The 16,748-nt window shown below is 37.8% G+C and overlaps 1 protein-coding gene across 1 annotated transcript in view; it reads left to right on the top strand.

Moving 5' to 3' along the window:
* Nucleotides 1-16,748, top strand: part of ZC2HC1B (zinc finger C2HC-type containing 1B) — a 28,403-nt gene that overhangs the window by 791 nt on the left and 10,864 nt on the right. Inside the window, exons 2-5 of the mRNA XM_027850703.1 lie at nucleotides 1,970-2,031; nucleotides 5,571-5,690; nucleotides 7,933-8,071; nucleotides 15,416-15,555. Of these exons, the coding sequence (XP_027706504.1) occupies nucleotides 1,970-2,031; nucleotides 5,571-5,690; nucleotides 7,933-8,071; nucleotides 15,416-15,555 (461 nt within the window). The remainder of the gene's footprint in view (nucleotides 1-1,969; nucleotides 2,032-5,570; nucleotides 5,691-7,932; nucleotides 8,072-15,415; nucleotides 15,556-16,748) is intronic.

The following is a 16,748-nucleotide window of genomic DNA, read 5'->3' as shown; positions in this document are numbered from 1 at the left end:
TGATCTGTGATGTTATTGATATGGGAACACCCTGTAACAGTGCAAATCAAAATCCATCTATGCATTTTATATTCACAGTCTCTAAGTTGATGCCTTCCTGCAAATACTATTAAGGGATGGAGTCCACCCTAAATGGATGTACTAAGGGTTTTCCTCTAGATCTCACTCTTCCTCTAGGTATCTTTTGCTCCTGCCTTAGCCCACTTCCTTTTCTGGTCTAATATCTCTTTAATCTTATCTTTTATCCCACTTCTTGTGTATTTCATTGGTTATATGCCTTAATCTATTTATACTGATCACGTTTCTCTCCATTGACCTGCAACTTTAGTTCTGTGAAGATTTGGGGTTCCATAATTCACAGCTATTTAACATCACTAGGAGCATATTGGTGATTAAAGTGGGGTAAACTTTTATTTTAGGTATTTGCTTGCCATTTTAAAAAGTGTTGCACAATTTCCCAACTGCAATCCAGCCTGTGTTCAAGTTGATAAAATGAATATAAGCATTGCTTTTGAAGACAGGAAGGTGTGGGTTCCAGGTCTGCCTCTGACTAGTTTCTATTCCTGCTCTCTTCCTTTACATTTAAGCAGAAATTTGGAAGTACTGTTGTAAACACTATGGAAAACCCCAACTTTGAATCCTTGGATTCATTTTTGCCTCGTCTCATTCATCACCTATAAGTCGCTGAGTTCTGTTGATTTAATAATAATAATGCACTTGTATCCCATTTCTGCTGGAACCACCTTAGTCCATTGCACTCAATCACCATCTTGTACTTAGATTACTCTAACTCATGGCCTAACTGGTTTTCCTGACAATTTGTTGTGTTCCTAATCCATTCTGCATCCTGGTTTTCCATTTTCATCATGGCTCAAGAACCTACAATAGCTCTATACGTCACCAAATCTAAGTTCTTCTGCCTGGCTTTCAAAGTCCTGGTCCCAATCTATCTGTTCAACCAGATTTCAGACTACTAATATGAGCTCTCTGTGAATCAGATCAGCTTTCTTTCAGTATATATGTGCCATACTCAGTCCTATTTTTATGTCTTTGTGTGGTTTCTCTTGATCTGGGGAGCACTGTCGTCTCTTTCAACTCTCCAATCGCCATCCCCTCCTTCAGGGCTCATCTCTAGTCCCACTTCATGAAGGCTTCCCTTGCTACTCCAGACCTCAGTTTCTTTTTTCCCTGAACATTTCTAGCTCTTGTTTGCCATTTATATAGCACATTTGACCCTTTTCCGTGACTCTAATCATTCAGGTCATCATCCCCCTTATTTTACAGAGAAAACCAAGGCCCAAAGAGGTTAAATAAATGACTTGCAGCTGGGTGGCTCAGTATAGAGTGCTGGGCCTGGAGTCAGGAAGACCTGAGTTCAAATCTGGCCTTAGACCCTGTGTGACCCTAGGCAAGTCACTTAACCTCTATTTGCCTTGATCCACTGGAGAAGGAAATGGCAAACCATTCTGTTTCTCTGCCAAAAAAACTCCACAGACAGTAAAGTCCATGGAGTGAAGAGGAGTCAGACACGACTGACTAGCAACCAAGTCATACAGGTATTCAGTAGCAGAGCCAGGCAGGAATCAAACCCATAAGTATTCAATGATTCCAAATCCAGTTTACTGTACCACACTGCAAAATCTTAACTTTCCAGTTTTTGAATTTTATGCTTTGCCTTTAATTTTGTGTGTATCCCCAAAGGTATTATTAGGCACTTAATTTTAAAATACCCTAAAAATGGAAAAGCAGATAATTATACCAAGGCTGCCTGGGGGCTGTGAAATTTGCTTGCTCAGTGAGGTGAGAAGTTCGCAATAGAAAAGAAAAACACAGGTGGATCTACAAAGGACTTTTCTGCAAGTAGGTGGTGGGATGGGAATAATATTAAGCAGTCGTGGGCTGTTCTGCACATCAGTTTCTTTGTGGGCACAAAATTCTAACATTTTTGTGTTTTCTGAATTTGATACAGATGGCAATCTGAAGTTATGTCGTTGTGATGTCTGTGGGAGAAGCTTTGCACCAGATGTTCTGGTAAAATTAAGACATTTTGTGGATGCATTTCATTGAAATCAAATGAACTGTAATATTGTGGAGGAGGCAAAAAGATTAAATGCAGATGTGGAAAGGAAAGAAGTGGGATGGGAGAAGTATAGTCTGCTGCTGAAACTAAGGTGCCCTGATACAAATTGGTGTGGCTTGTTTTAAAACAGCAGCTGAATCCTGTAAAATGTCTCTTAGGAGTCATCATTGAAAAAGAAAAATACCAGATGGTGGTGTTTTTTGAAAAAGTCCTAGATAAAAACACTGGCCAGCCCCTGGCACTTCTTTTTGCTTTTCCAGCAAGAATTTGTGAATTTAGGTTTCAAAGCCAGCATACTACATAACAAAATGGACTGAGGACTCAACATAGGGGTCATGAGACCTGGATTCTAGTCCCAACTTTATCATTAACTCTGGCTTGGCCAAAGTCAGAGAGGCAGAATATGAAAAATGCTTCTGAATTTGGAATCAGAATGTAGGGTTAAGTCCAGTTCTACCCTTACAACATGTTTGATTTTGTGCAAATCACTTAAATTTTGTGATCCTCAGTTTCCCCATCTGTATCTAATGAGAAAGTTGGCAAAGATGATCTGTAAGCCCCAATCCATGTGTAAAAGCTGTTTTTGGTTTTCCCATCCATGAGTTTAAGTAAAAATCCCTATCCCTTCCTATCTTTGAGGGATGTTATATAGTGTTTATATTAAATGATATACAAAAGAACTTGCCATTAGAGCCCATCATTAAGATGTAATGACTATAACTCAAGTTATATCTTTTGAAATATAGTAACCACACTGTATAAAGAATTTGGTTTTAATTGTTTGGTGTAGTGGAGTGGGTCCAGTACCTTACCTGCATTCTAATGGGGCCCTGCTGATGATAAATAAACCCAAGATGGTGACATCTTTTTTAAGTTAGAAAGTTTTCCATGAAGAAAACTGGCTAGACTTAAGAGTTTGTTGACCAAACATAACTGAAGCCTGGAACACAGGCTACAAAGGGAGTTGTGAGCTTAAGGTACAAAGTATGAGGGCCGCTAGGTGGCGCAGTGGATGGAGCTCCAGGCCTGGAGTTAGGAAGTCCTGAGTTCAATTCTGACCTCAGACACTAGCTGTGTGACCCTGGGCAAGTCACTTAACCCTGACTGCCTCAAAAACAAAACAAAAAAGTATATTATGTATGTCTCTCCTTTCCAGAGTAGTTAACCTAAAGCTTGGGTCTTCTTAGAGAAAGTGGAGGCACTTGAACTCCTTAGATGTACTACAGTATCTATCTTCTAGGGTACAAGTATCTTTTCCTTTAAATATACTGCACTGTACCAGGAAGACTTGAGCTTGACACACTGGAAACTGTGATGAAGAGAAAGTTGTTGGATTTTGGGTGCAGCTGGATTGGAAGTCAGGAAGACCTGAGTTTTAATCCTATCTCCTCAGACACCTGATAGCTGTGTAAACCCTGAGCAAGTCACTTAATTTCTCAGAGCCTTAGTTTGCTCGTCTGTAAAAATAGGGTTAGTAGGAGCATCTGTAGTTCTCAGGGTTGTTGTGAGATTCAGATAAGATAGTGTTGTAAAGCATTTTGAAAATCTAAAGTGTTACATAAATGTGAGCTGTAATTATCATCATCATCATCATCATCATCATCAACATTCTTGAAATCCGGTTCCTAGCCTTAATACAGCTGACTTTAGAATCATTGATTAAGTGACTTCACAGCTTTGTTTTTATTTCTCCATTTTCCGTTTTCTTCTTGGCTAGATCCATGACCTAACCCAACCAAATGGTCAGTGATTTCTATTGGCTCTGTAAGAAGTAAGTTCTACTGAACTCTGATGATGGGTTGTCCCTGACCACTTAGGTCATGTAAGTCCATTTGCATCAACTTTTATTTTCATCTGTGATTTTTTTTTTTTTTGGCCAGGGCACAATATTTCAATGTTGGGATAGAAACAGAGAAAAGTATATTAGGATAAACCAATAGAGATGTAGTAACAGGAACTTATAAAAGCAATATAAACTTAAACTAAGATGAAATTTTTTAATCAGGAGATGTGTAAAGTCCTATAGTGAAGGTTCAAGGAGAGCAACTGCCCGAGTGTAGAATGGGAAAGGTGGGTCTTGCTCAATATCACAGTGCAATGGAGCTAAGAACTGGACCTGTGATTTAATTGATTTAGAAAACTCCTTGGTAAGGAAACTCTCTTAGCCTATGGAGGGAGGTACCTTTCTTCAACTTATAGTCTTAGAGAGTTGCTTAGAGCATTGAGAAGTTCAGTGACAGTCACTTGCTCAGGGTTCTACAACCATTGTGTTTGAGAGGTAAAACTTCAAGATTGGCTCTCTATCTACCACACCACAATGACAATATGTTACTGCCAAGTAAACATAATCTTGAGCTGCAGTAACAGAAGGATAATGTCTAAATTATAAAGTTTTCCCTGATACTCTCTGGTCCCACCGTTACTACCAAGCAGAAATTGCTCCTTCGAACTTTGGTTATACCTTTATATTGGCACAAAGCTTTATACATAGTAAACACATAATAAATGCTTATTAATTCATCATATTCTATTTTGCATTTAATTATTTACATGGTTTATCTTACTCCACTCAATTGTAAGCTCTTTGAGGGATGGGAGCTATCTCTTATTTATCTCATTTATTTATTTATTTTTAATTTCTATTAGCACCTACCAGCGGTGCTCTGCACATAAGAGGCATTTAATAAATAATTTCTGATTGCATTGAATTGAGGAAAGTAATAGTTCCATTGTACTTTGCCCCAATCAGATTACTTCTGGAATATTGTGTTGATTGCCAGGTGCCTTGACAAAGTTGGGCTTTTCCAGAGGAAAGTAACCACACTATATAGTGAGGTGATATGAAACTTCATCTTCTAAAGGAACTGAGTCAGTTAGCTTGGAGAAGAAAAAATCTTGGAGGTAGGCAGGCTATGATTATTCTTTATATATTTGAAGAGCTTTCATTTGGAAATGGGTTTAGATTTTCTGTGTATTACTCCAGAAAATAGAACTCTGGAATGAATGGATAGGAGTTAAGGGAAGGCAGATTAAAGCCCTATATAAGGAAGAGCTTAATAATTAGAATTGTCCAGCAATGGGATGGGCTGCCCATCACTAGAGTGTTCAGGCAGATGATGGATGCATTCGTTACTAGTCAGGGGTGTTGTTGATGGGGATTCCTGCTCATGGTAGGAGTTTGAATGACATAACCTCTAAGGTTCTTTCCAACTCGATTATGTTTCTGCTATTCTAGAGCTGTTGTGTGTTACACTTTTGTTGGAAATTTATACATACTATGTTCTAATAAGAATATTGGGTGGAATAGGCCAGTATCCAAACGACTGGGTTACGTATATAAAACCAAGGTTAATACTAGAATTTGAGAGTGTGAATAGGCATAAAGTATTGGGCTATGCAGGTAAGCTCTATGTAATGCAATGAAAACAATCTTAGATAGGCCTTAACATTTACAACATCATGATCATGTTTTCTTTTTTCTATCTCCTAGGAAAGGCACGGGCCAATATGCAAAAGACTTTTCAACAAAAAACGTAAGCCTTTCAATTCCTTGAAGCAAAGATTAGAGGGCACTGATATTCTCACGGTCAGAAGGTCTCCCCCAGCCAAGGTACTATTTAGTGTTCCCTGTTGTTTTCCAGTGACTGTCTTAGATATATTCCTATTCATGTTGGATACTGTACAGCATTCAGTTAAGATGATCATGAAAGGGCACACAAGTGAACTTAGAGTGGTTCTTCCTTAACTTAAAGACATCAAGAGACACTAATTCCCTTTCCAGATTTTCAATTGGATGTGGAACCTGTTTAAGTTTAGTGTTGGGAGTAGTTGTTCCTGGTAAGTGATAATATGCTCATGACACATTCAAAGGATGCTATCTAAAATAATATTATAACATTTTTCATTATTCTTTTGCAGATGGCATGAATAATGCCCTACCTACCCAAGGGATACTCCCAGTAGTTTAAAGCAAAATCACAAAACAATAAACTGAATCTTTGGGTATGCAGCCAAAGCCTTACTATAAACTCATGTGTATTGCATTTACTCTAGATAAATAAAAACCAGGGCAACTCTCTCATTTTGCTTTTCCTTTGCTGGTATATTGAGCCAATGGCAAAAGGTAGAGATGAAGTTTCAGGAATAGATCTGTGATATTCAAAAGAAATGACAGTTAGAAACGTAAAGTGATAGATGAGAGATAGAGAGTAAATAGTTGGAAGACAAAGTTATTAGGCATACCTTAAATTTTATTCAGCATCATACACATTTCACTGCTGTTTTTAATGGTCAGATCATTTTGAGTAGAGAATAGGCTTTTTAATTGCCAGATTTCTGAACTACATGTACTTATAGGAAAGGAATTTTAAAAGATGAAAAACCTTATCAGTTATTTCTAAATCTGGATTTGTGGTACCTTAGATTGTCTTTCATTTGTGAAATTATCAAAAACTTTAATGAAAGGTTTAAAAATACATGTACATATATGTGAAAGACAGCATAGCATACTATTGTATGGATAGAGAATGGGCCTCGGTGACAGAAAGATAGGTGTTAAAGTCATGCCTCTTGACACATACTGGTTATGTGAACCTGGGACAAGTCGGTAAACATCTTTTTGCCCTCTGGCAGCTCTGAATAAGTTATAGAAGACCAAAAGCTCCACCAATAAAATCATGGATCTAGACCAAAAGTATATGTACGGGGATACATGTATATAATATGCCTTATATGTATATGTATTTTTAAATTGTTCATGTATTATACACATGTATACATACATACATATCTCATATAGTACTTAGATTGTGAAATCAGACAAGGATATCATAATTCCCAAAAGGTTAGGGAACACCTGTGCCAGCCACGCTGTGCACTCTCCTCCTATAAGGAGCAGGCTGCCAGAGTCATACTTACCAGTCTTCGGTGCCCGCCCACCACCCAGATAAACACAGAGACGAGCCGATCAGGAGGTGCAAACACTCGAGCTTTATTCAGAGGCCATCACAGCAAGGCCAAGCAGGAAGGCTAGAGCAAGAGAGCAGGAGCAAAAGAGAGCAGGCTCTGATCCCTACCGTCCTTAAGTACCTACTTAGCCCCTCCTCCTCAGCCCGCCTACTAGTCATTGATTGTAGGATCAGATACCGGAAGGGGATGTCTGAGTTTAGTGTTGCACCAAGGGAGAGGACGTGACGCAGGAGGCTAGGACCGGATACAGGAAGGAGGCATCTGGGGTTAGTGCATAGACAAAGGGAGAGTATGTGACACAGGAAGTCAGGCCCAGATACCAGGAGGAGGCGTCTGGGGTCAGTGCTACACAAAGGGAAAGTACGTGACCCAGGAAGTCAGGAAGGAGACGTCTGGGGTTGACGTTGCACCTAGGGAGGGGACTAGACAAAGGAACTCGTTCTCTGCCATCCCTCTCCCACGTGGCACAGCCCCCTGCCTCAGGAGCACGTGCTCCGGCTACTTCCTTGTATCCTGTTCCTTCCCCAGCTTATCACAGCTCCACATAGCACTGCCCGCTGCCTCGGGAGCGTGAGCTCCGGTTATTTCCTAATATCTTGTTCCTACCCCATCTTGCCACAACCCCCACTTGGCAGTAGCCAACATCAGACAATCCCTCACAAACACCTGCTTTACATCTAACTAATCTTCAGGCATTCTATATTCCACTTGAAAATTAGAGTCTACAAAATTTTGGGTCAGTTATTCAAATTGAAAACAAAAAACAAACCTTTTCTCCAGTTTCACATGGATTTGTATCCTCAACTGGGTTAGTTTTATTTTATTCTAATCCTATTGTTATTTAGAGAAGTGTAGTCTACTTTGATGCTTATGGTCTTTTATAGATGCCACCCGTGAAGAAATCTAATTGGAGACAACAACATGAAGACTTTATTAATGCAATTCGATCTGCCAAGCAGTGTACCTTAGCCATTAAGGAAGGCCGTCCTCTTCCTTCTCCACCCCCTCCAACCATCAACCCAGGTTGGGGCCTTTTATGTTTCCAGTTGATCATTGACATTTTAATTGAAGCTCCATTTTCACCTTGGCCTAATACTTAATCCATCCCAACCTCCTATCCAAATTAAAATCTACAAAGGAGTACTCTTTACTTTAAAAATTACATTCTAACGTGAGGCAGTGTGGGATAATAGATAAAGAGTAGGCCTTGAAGTCGAGGCAATCTGGATTCAGGTCTTACCCTGACTCATTTTGGCTGTGTGAGTGAGCAATTCAATTAACCTCTTATCCCTCTCCTCCCCAACTTCATAACTCTCTGAGATATTTAAGTTACAAAGCAGATGGTTTGTCACTTGGGAGCTTCCTATACCAATTAAATCATAGGTCCTAGACCTCAAATATTTGAAATATTATCCATTTCTTATTTTCAACCACATGAATATTATTTTTTTCTATTTCAAATTTACAGTCTCAAAATGAAAAGGCATTTCTCTCTTAAATGCTTAGAAATATTATTTCAGCTCTTTACTCCAGATAAACTATGTGAAAGTAATGTCTTTCATAATGACAGTCATCTTTAGTATCTATCACTTTCCTCCAAGTCCTTGTTCACTTTTGAAATATTCATCCAATTGCATGTCCTCCATAACCTTTCTAGAGATCAACAACAAGAATAACTACCTGAGAAATATGGAATAAGGTCACCTGAGAGGTAGGAGATGGAGAAATTAAGAACTCTTCTTGGAAGTTACATGCTTGCTAAATCCATTGATTTTTGCTGTTTTTATTTCCTTGAAGTCATCTCAATTGACTGGGCTGGATTTCCACTGAGAAATTGTACAGTTTTTTAACTACCCCATTTCTCCCTGAAACAAAGTCTTATCTCAGAGATGTATGTAAAAAGAAAAATAACTTGATTTACTTTTGAAAATTTGTATAAAAATTCTGTCATCTAAGCCCAGGGCAATCCAAGAAGACTTATTTGAGGGAATGGAACTTAAGCTAGTCTTGATAAGTCTTTCTTCTCTGGGTTGAGGGATATATTGATAACAGCCTCCATAATTTGAGTCTTGACGCTGAGCAGGACTGGTTAAAAATCAAGATGTTACTGTAAAGCCTCGTATGATTGGAGTCCAATGTGGACTCCACCTAACAACCAGTGCTCTTGGATGGCTCAGGTCTGATCTGCTTATCACTAAACCATTCCATTAAAATCTCATCTTGAACTTGTCAACTAAAACTGGTATTATCTTTTCCCAAGAACTCAAGGCCCATTTCCTCCAGTCCTTACTTGTACATTGGTTTGGGGCACCACCATACTGGAGCTTTTATAGATCCAGTTTAAGGGCTCATTTCATTGATATTAGCAGGATCCAGCTCACCTCTAGACAAGCAGCATGTGGTTTGGATTATTTGGTTTTTAATCTTTCTGCTAATTGTTTTCCAGATATTGAACTATCCTTGCATTCCTAGTACACATACAACTTGGTAATAATGAATAAGTTCTTGCATATATTTCTGTAGTCTTTTTGCAAAGGTTTTTATTTAAATTTTTGGTATTAATATTAACTAGTTATATTGGTCTGTAGTTCTCATTCTTTGTTTAATTATTCTGTGATTTGGGTTTTTAGGCTATATTTATCTCAAAAAAGGTGCATTTGGTAAAGTTTTTTCTTAGTTTTTGAGAATAATTTGAATAGCATTGGCATTAAATGCTCTTTAAACACTGGATAGAATTCAGAATGCTTCATATTAAAGTTTTCATTATTTCTTCATTACAAATAATATTAGCTCTTGGTTTTATAGAAATGCTTTTGTTTTGAAGATCTTCAGGAAAGATCCTTTAATTTCTGTGCTTTTTAGATTTTTTAAAATAAATAAGTTATGTATTTTGTCAAAGACCTTTTTTCCATCTACTAGTATAATCTCATTGGGTTTTTTAAGGATTTTATGTTTCAACATTATTTTTTTTTAATTTTGCGTTCCAAATTCTCTTCTTCCTTCCAGATCCTGCCCCACCCATTGAAAGGGCAAGCAATATAACTTATTTTGCTAATAGATTTTCTAATGTTGAGCCACCCTGAAATTCCTGGTATGAATTATATTTAGTTGTGTTGAATATTTTTTATATATAGCTATCTCATATTGACTAATAGCTTATATTTTTTGGCATAAGTATTAAGTGATATTGGTTGGTTGTTCTGTTTTACTAATTTATCCTTCCCTAATTTGAGTATCAATAACCCATCTACGTAATAAGAGCTGTTTGGTAGAGTACATTTTTATTTTTGTGAACAACTTATGTAGATAATGGTTGTTCTTTAGATGTTTAATAGAATTCACTTTCTAGTCCAAGAATTTTTTTCTTTCTGATATTGGGTTGTTTCAGTTCTTTATTTCTTCTTTTAATCTGGTTATTTTATGTTTGCAGATATTCATTTCATCTGTTTTCACTTTTGATGGATTTGGGGCTACAAATTATGGTATAATTTACATAACATTGTTTACATACATATAATTATGTATAGGAAACTACTATATTTTATCTCCTTTCCTATAAATTTCCCCTAAAGATTTTTAAATTTGTAATTTGGTTTTCCTTTCTCTCTGGATTAATTAGCTAAAGGCTTGTTTTTTTTTAAAAAATTGGCTCTTTGTTTTATTTTTCAGTTTCTCTTTGTTTTCTGTTTTATCTTTTGATTTTCAAAATTTTATAAATATATTTATTTTTAAAATCTTTGATTTTCAGAATGTATTCTCTATGTGCTTTTCTTGAGCTAAGTAATTTATTAGTTTTCTAGTTTTTAAAAAAATCACATGCTTACTCTTAGTTCATTCATTTTCTCATTTTTAATATAAATTTCCAAAAATTATAAATTTTCCCTAAAGATGACTTTAAGCTTCATCCTATTTCAGCATGCCATATCATTCTTATTAATAAGCTTACTATAACTATTTGTTGTTTCTATGATTTTTTGATCATTTAAGATTTTGTTATTTAGTCTTCATCTTTTGTCCATATTTTCCTTAGCAGTCACAATAATTTTATCGTGTTACAGTCTATAACAGATGTGTTCAATACTTCTGCCTTTCTACATTTATTTATTAATTCTTTATACCTTTGTACTTTATCATTTTTATAAAGGTTCTCTCTGATACCATTTAGATACCATTCAATAATTTCTATAGGTCTAAAAATCTCATTTTTCTAAAACCTTGTTTAGATATATAATTTGTTTCTCTTTCTGGTAGATTTGTCAGTGTCTGAAAGAGGTATGTCAAAGTTACCTCTAAGTATTGCCTTATTTTATGTCTTTTTGCATTTCAGTTAGCTTACATTGCTGTGCCATTTCAATTCAGTAAACATTTATTGAGTGCCTGCCACTGTGCTAAGCTCTAGGGATACCCAGAGTCCCTGCCCTCAAGGAACTTACAGTCTAATGAAGAAGACAAGGCACCAAAGGAATTTTGAAAAGGGAGGGATATGTGGCACTAGAGCATGATGTTCTGTGGAGTCCAAATCAAGCAGAGCTGATGGAAAGTGGAGAGTTATGCACTTGATGCATGTGTTCAATTACCCTATGGCACATTGATTGCTATCCAGCATTTTCTTGAGCCTCTTATCCCTTAGTTTGGTACTCTATATCCCCAGTTGTTAATTCTGATTCTTACATGAACAGTGTGATGCTTCTGGCCCCTCCCTGTATAAGCTTTTCCTTTTCCCTTGTATTACAAGGCTTTTTAACTTTGCCATGAGAGCATCTTGGTCTTAGCTCATTCCAGTGCTGGGGGTACAGTGCATCAATGCCCTGTTGCCCTTTTTCTACAATACTGTGGCTATCAGTATACCTATTTGAACTTCTCCACAATATTTTTCCTTCCACTTGCTGCTTTTCCACAAATCTTCTTTCTGGCTCTAATACTGAGGTTTATTCTTCTATGGTGATTTGAAAGGCAAAATCCTAACTACAATTCTGATACCCCAAGGAAGAAGCATGAAAGAATGCTTTGTTGCTGGTCCTTGTACAAGACACTCAATCTCTCAACTCAGTGCAATTTCAGTTGCTGCCTGTCCGTAGCTGGAATGCTTTCCTTCCCTATCTCTGTCTCCTGATTTTCCTGGATTCTTTCAAGTGCCCACTAAAATACCACCTTCTGTAAGAAATCTTTTCTGATCCTCTTTAATGCTAATGCCTTTCCTATGTTGAATATCTCTAACTTATTTGAATATTTTATTTGTATATAGTTGTTTGCATGTTATTTTCCCCATTAGATGAAACTTCTTGAAATCAGAGACTTTTTTTTTTTTGCACTTTTCTTTGTATTTCCCACCCTTAGCACAGAGCCTGGCACATAGTGAACAGTTAATAAGTGCTTCTTGACTTGATTTAAATTCATAATCCTTTAAGCATAATGTAATTTCCCTGTTTGTCTCTCTTAATAGTAACTTTTTTTTTTACAATTGTGCCTTATTTAAAATCATGATTGCAATTCTTGCTTTCCTTTTATCTGAAGCATATTACATTTTATTCCACCCCACAGCTTAACTTTGTGTTTTTATGTTTTAAGTTTATTGCTTGTATGCAAGAAATTGTTGAGTTTAGTTTTTTTAATCCATTCTGCTACTGTTTCATTTTATTAAGTGAGTTTAGACCATTAATATTCATGGTTATAATTGTTAAGTTTGTTTTTTATGTATCAAATTTCCTCTTAAAAAATCAGTACTAAGGGCTTGATATTTATCTTGTTTAAAACTATCCAGTCATAATCTCCTTCATTACCAAACATACCTCCTTTCCTGCCCAGACCCAGATCTCTTGATTTTACTTTAACTGATATAATCTTTTTTAGTACTTCCTTTGCCCAGTCCAAATAAAAGTGTGGTTCAGGTTCCCCTCTCCCTTCTTTGTTTTAATTTTTTACCATATGACATAACAATTCCAAGAAATGCTAATTCACTTATTTCTCCTCTTTTCTCTGACCTTCTTTTACAAGACTTTTGTGTGTGTATGTATATATGTATATATACATATTATGCATATATCAATATACATACATATGTACATATACTATACTTCAGGCTGAAATATATTCCTCTTATATATTGTATAAGATATTTTGAATCAAAGCTACAATGTGAATGTCATATGACATTAATTACCAATTATCTTGCTTTATCTGTAGCAACCTGAACCATTGCTCTAAATTTAGGCAATGGTCCTAACTCTTCCTTATTTCTCTAACTTCTTTGTTACCTCAATGCTGTCCTGCCATCATACTCTAATAATCATTACAAGAAGCAAATTTTAGAGATAAGAGACTTCAAATTCAGGTTTGCAAAACATCAAAATGGCAGCTCACCCAAAAAAACAGTGGCGAGCCATGCAAAGGGTACAAATAAGTTTAAGCATATTACCAATGATGAATTGTACTCAGGAAGCCATGTAAAAAAAGATAATCATCAAAAAGATCTTTGTCCAGAAAAAGAGGTGGGCTGGGCCTCTGGCAGTACTGATTGAGAATCCACCTCTGAGCTCTCCTCTCAGGTTTCTTCTACCTCACTTCCCTACATGCACTCTCTGTCCAGCCAAACTTGACTTCTTGCTTTTCCTCTCATGTCAAACTACGATCTCCTGTCTCTGTGTCTAACTGGCTACATGGCCTTCCTCCACCCTGCCACAGTGATGCCTGCCACTTCTCATCTTTGCCTTTTAGAATCCCTAGTTTCCTTCAGTGCTCAGTGCAAGCACCACCTTCTGCATGAAGCTGACCACTGCTCCGCCTAGCTACTAGTGTTACTCTACCCAAAAGAATCACCTTATAATTTCCTTTGTTTTAATTTTTTACCATATGACACAACAATTCCAAGAAATGCTAATTCACTTATTATTTTTATGTGTGTGTGTGTATGTGCGTATGTATACTTATGTGTGTATTTTCCATTTTGAAATGTATAGGTTGTCCCTAAATAGAATGTAAGCTTCTGGAGGATAGGGTCTGTTTTATTTCTATCATTTGTATCTGCAGTGCTTAATAGGTACTTTATTGGTTGATAATAGATAGTGACACCCAAAGCACTGCAACCTATACCACTGGTGAGTACACTCACATTGACAAGATCACACATAGTAATAATAATAGTTCCCATTTCTATAACACCCACTCTGTGCCAGGCACTGTACTAAGCACTTTACTAATATTATCTCATTTTATCCTCACAACCTGGGAAGTAAGTGCTCCATTAACACATTGAAGAATACTTTGGTGATATGTGGCTGTGATGTTGTTGATTATGGATATTCCTGTCAAAATCATGGAATATCAGAGTTGGAAGGGATCTCACAAACTATCTAGTCCAGGGGTGGAAAATCTGTGGCCTTTATTTTTTTACATTGAATCCTAGTCTGCCTCTTTTCAACTTTCCCATTCTGCTCCCTTTCACGTGCCCTGCATTCCAGTTAGACTATCTCATCTAAGGCCTAGGCTTTCCTGTGTCTGTGCCTTAGATCATGAAATCCCCTGGGCCAGGGATAAACTCCAGTTGCTTGCATATAAAAATATTACCTCTCTCCTCAAACTTCTCATGTTTTTCCTAGACCTCCTTTGCCAGTCTCTGACTCTTCCTTGCATCATAGTTATCTTTTCCCATGTCTTTTTCCTACTTCTTCCTCTCCTCCCCCCCTCTCCTGCCACTTTGCCCGTAGTTAAATTAATCTCCTAGAGAACAGGGAATGCATTGTATCTGTCCCTATATCCTAAGCATCCAGTGTAGTATCTTACATATGGGCAAGGTACTTTAGACCCTTAATAAATGCTTGTTGAATTTAATTTTTGAATTCCTGCCTTATAGGTCTCTGTGTCCTTGGGAGTTTTGTTTCTCCTATACCCCCTTTATCTGAGCTATCCTTGCAGGTTTCTTCTCCCTCACTTCCCTACATGCACTCTCTGTCCAGCCAAACTTGACTTCTTGCTTTTCCTCTCATGTCAGACTACGATCTCCTATCTCTGTGTCTAACTGGCTACATGGCCTTCCTCCACCCTGCCACAGTGATGCCTGCCACTTCTCATCTTTGCCTTTTAGAATCCCTAGTTTCCTTAAGTGCTCAGAGCAAGCACCACCTTCTGCATGAAGCTGACCACTGCTTCCCCTAGCTACTAGTGTTACTCTACCCAAAAGAATCACCTTATAATTATTTATAGAGGAGGCTATTTCTAACCAAAGTTTAGAACCTTTTTCTTTCAGGCACTTTCAGACAAGGTCTTCTGAATTAGAATTCATGCTCCTATTTGCAGTGTTCAGAATAATCTGGTCTTCCAATGTGTTTGGGGTTGTTGATTTAATTGATAACATTTCTTTGTCATGTTCAGATTATATTCAGTGTCCTTACTGCATGAGAAGGTTTAATGAAACTGCAGCAGCAAGACATATTAATTTCTGCAAGGATCAGGCATCCCGCCGAGTTTTTAATCCAGCCGAGACAGCAGCCAAAATAGCATCCAGGGCTCAGGTAAATATACTTATCCGTGGGTTGTCTGATTTATGTCTTTGAATGTCAGGGAAGCTTGGGCAGAGGGGAGAGTCTTTTGATGCAATTTAGAATCATCAAATATAGAGTCCCTAGCTAGATACTGAGAAACCTCAATTCCTTCTGCTCAGGACTCTCACTGGAGCTGCTCAGTATCATCACAGTGATTAGAGCACAGGACTTGGAGTCAGTCAGTAATAAACATTTATTAAGCACCCACCACGTCCCAAGCACTGTGCTAAGCACTGGGGATACAAAGAAAGTCAAAAGATAGCCCCTGCTCTTAAGGAGCTCACAGTCTAATGGAAGAGACAACATACAAACAACTGTGTACGAGGAGCAGTTGAGAATATAGTGCCTGGAGGTAGGACCCTGTTTGGCAGATGAAGAGCTAAGATGATAGCCAGTGGGAATGGATGAATCAAAGGAGGGTTTTTTGAAGATGAGGGAGACATGGGCATGTTTGTAGGCAGTAGGGAAGCAGCCAATCGTGAGGGAAAGAATAAAGATACATGAACCTGGAAGTGGTACATTTGTGGGTGAGGGCAAAATCAAGGGAATGATTTCTGTGCATGTGGCTGAGGTGAGATGGGGATAGTAGATATATGAAATAAGTAAGTTGGAGAACTGTGTGGTTAGGGTGTTGGAGGGAGTTTCAGTATGTATGTTGAAGGTCCCTAGTATGAGGGCAGGAGTTGAGGAGTCTGACTTGGCAGACTAGATCTGAGAGTCCCGCTGGTCCTGGGGTGTGGGCTCCTGTTATTTCTGAAAGAACATAGCAGCACCCAAGACCAGGATGCCAGCTGAGCCCTAAGCTGGAGCTGGTGGTGACTACAACCAGGAAATGAAGCATCATTGATTAGAGCAGAACCATCCAGAGACTGTTTTTCTTAGATTAGGATGGGAGCAGTCCAAGGAAACGAGTGGCCCTTGACATCAGAGAGATGAGTTGTCCCTCTTTATATGCCTTGGACATGTGCTTCTATGTGCATACTTCTCAACCTAGGAACTCCATGTGTGTCCGTTTTTTCTTACTGACATTCTGTGTATTTGTGGCAGAGTGTGGCCTAGGTTTATGGAGATGTTTTGTTGCTATTGTTATCCTGCTGTTTTAGAAAATACCTTTCCTTTGAGATGACTGTGCTCTGTGGCTGAATGAAACCAATGTCAAAACG

The sequence above is a fragment of the Vombatus ursinus genome, unplaced genomic scaffold (genome assembly GCF_900497805.2).
Source record: "Vombatus ursinus unplaced genomic scaffold, bare-nosed wombat genome assembly UNPS02009132.1, whole genome shotgun sequence".
Taxonomy (NCBI): Eukaryota; Metazoa; Chordata; class Mammalia; order Diprotodontia; family Vombatidae; genus Vombatus; species Vombatus ursinus.
Note: the sequence above shows the minus strand (reverse complement) of the source record. Positions and strands in the feature narration are given on the sequence as shown.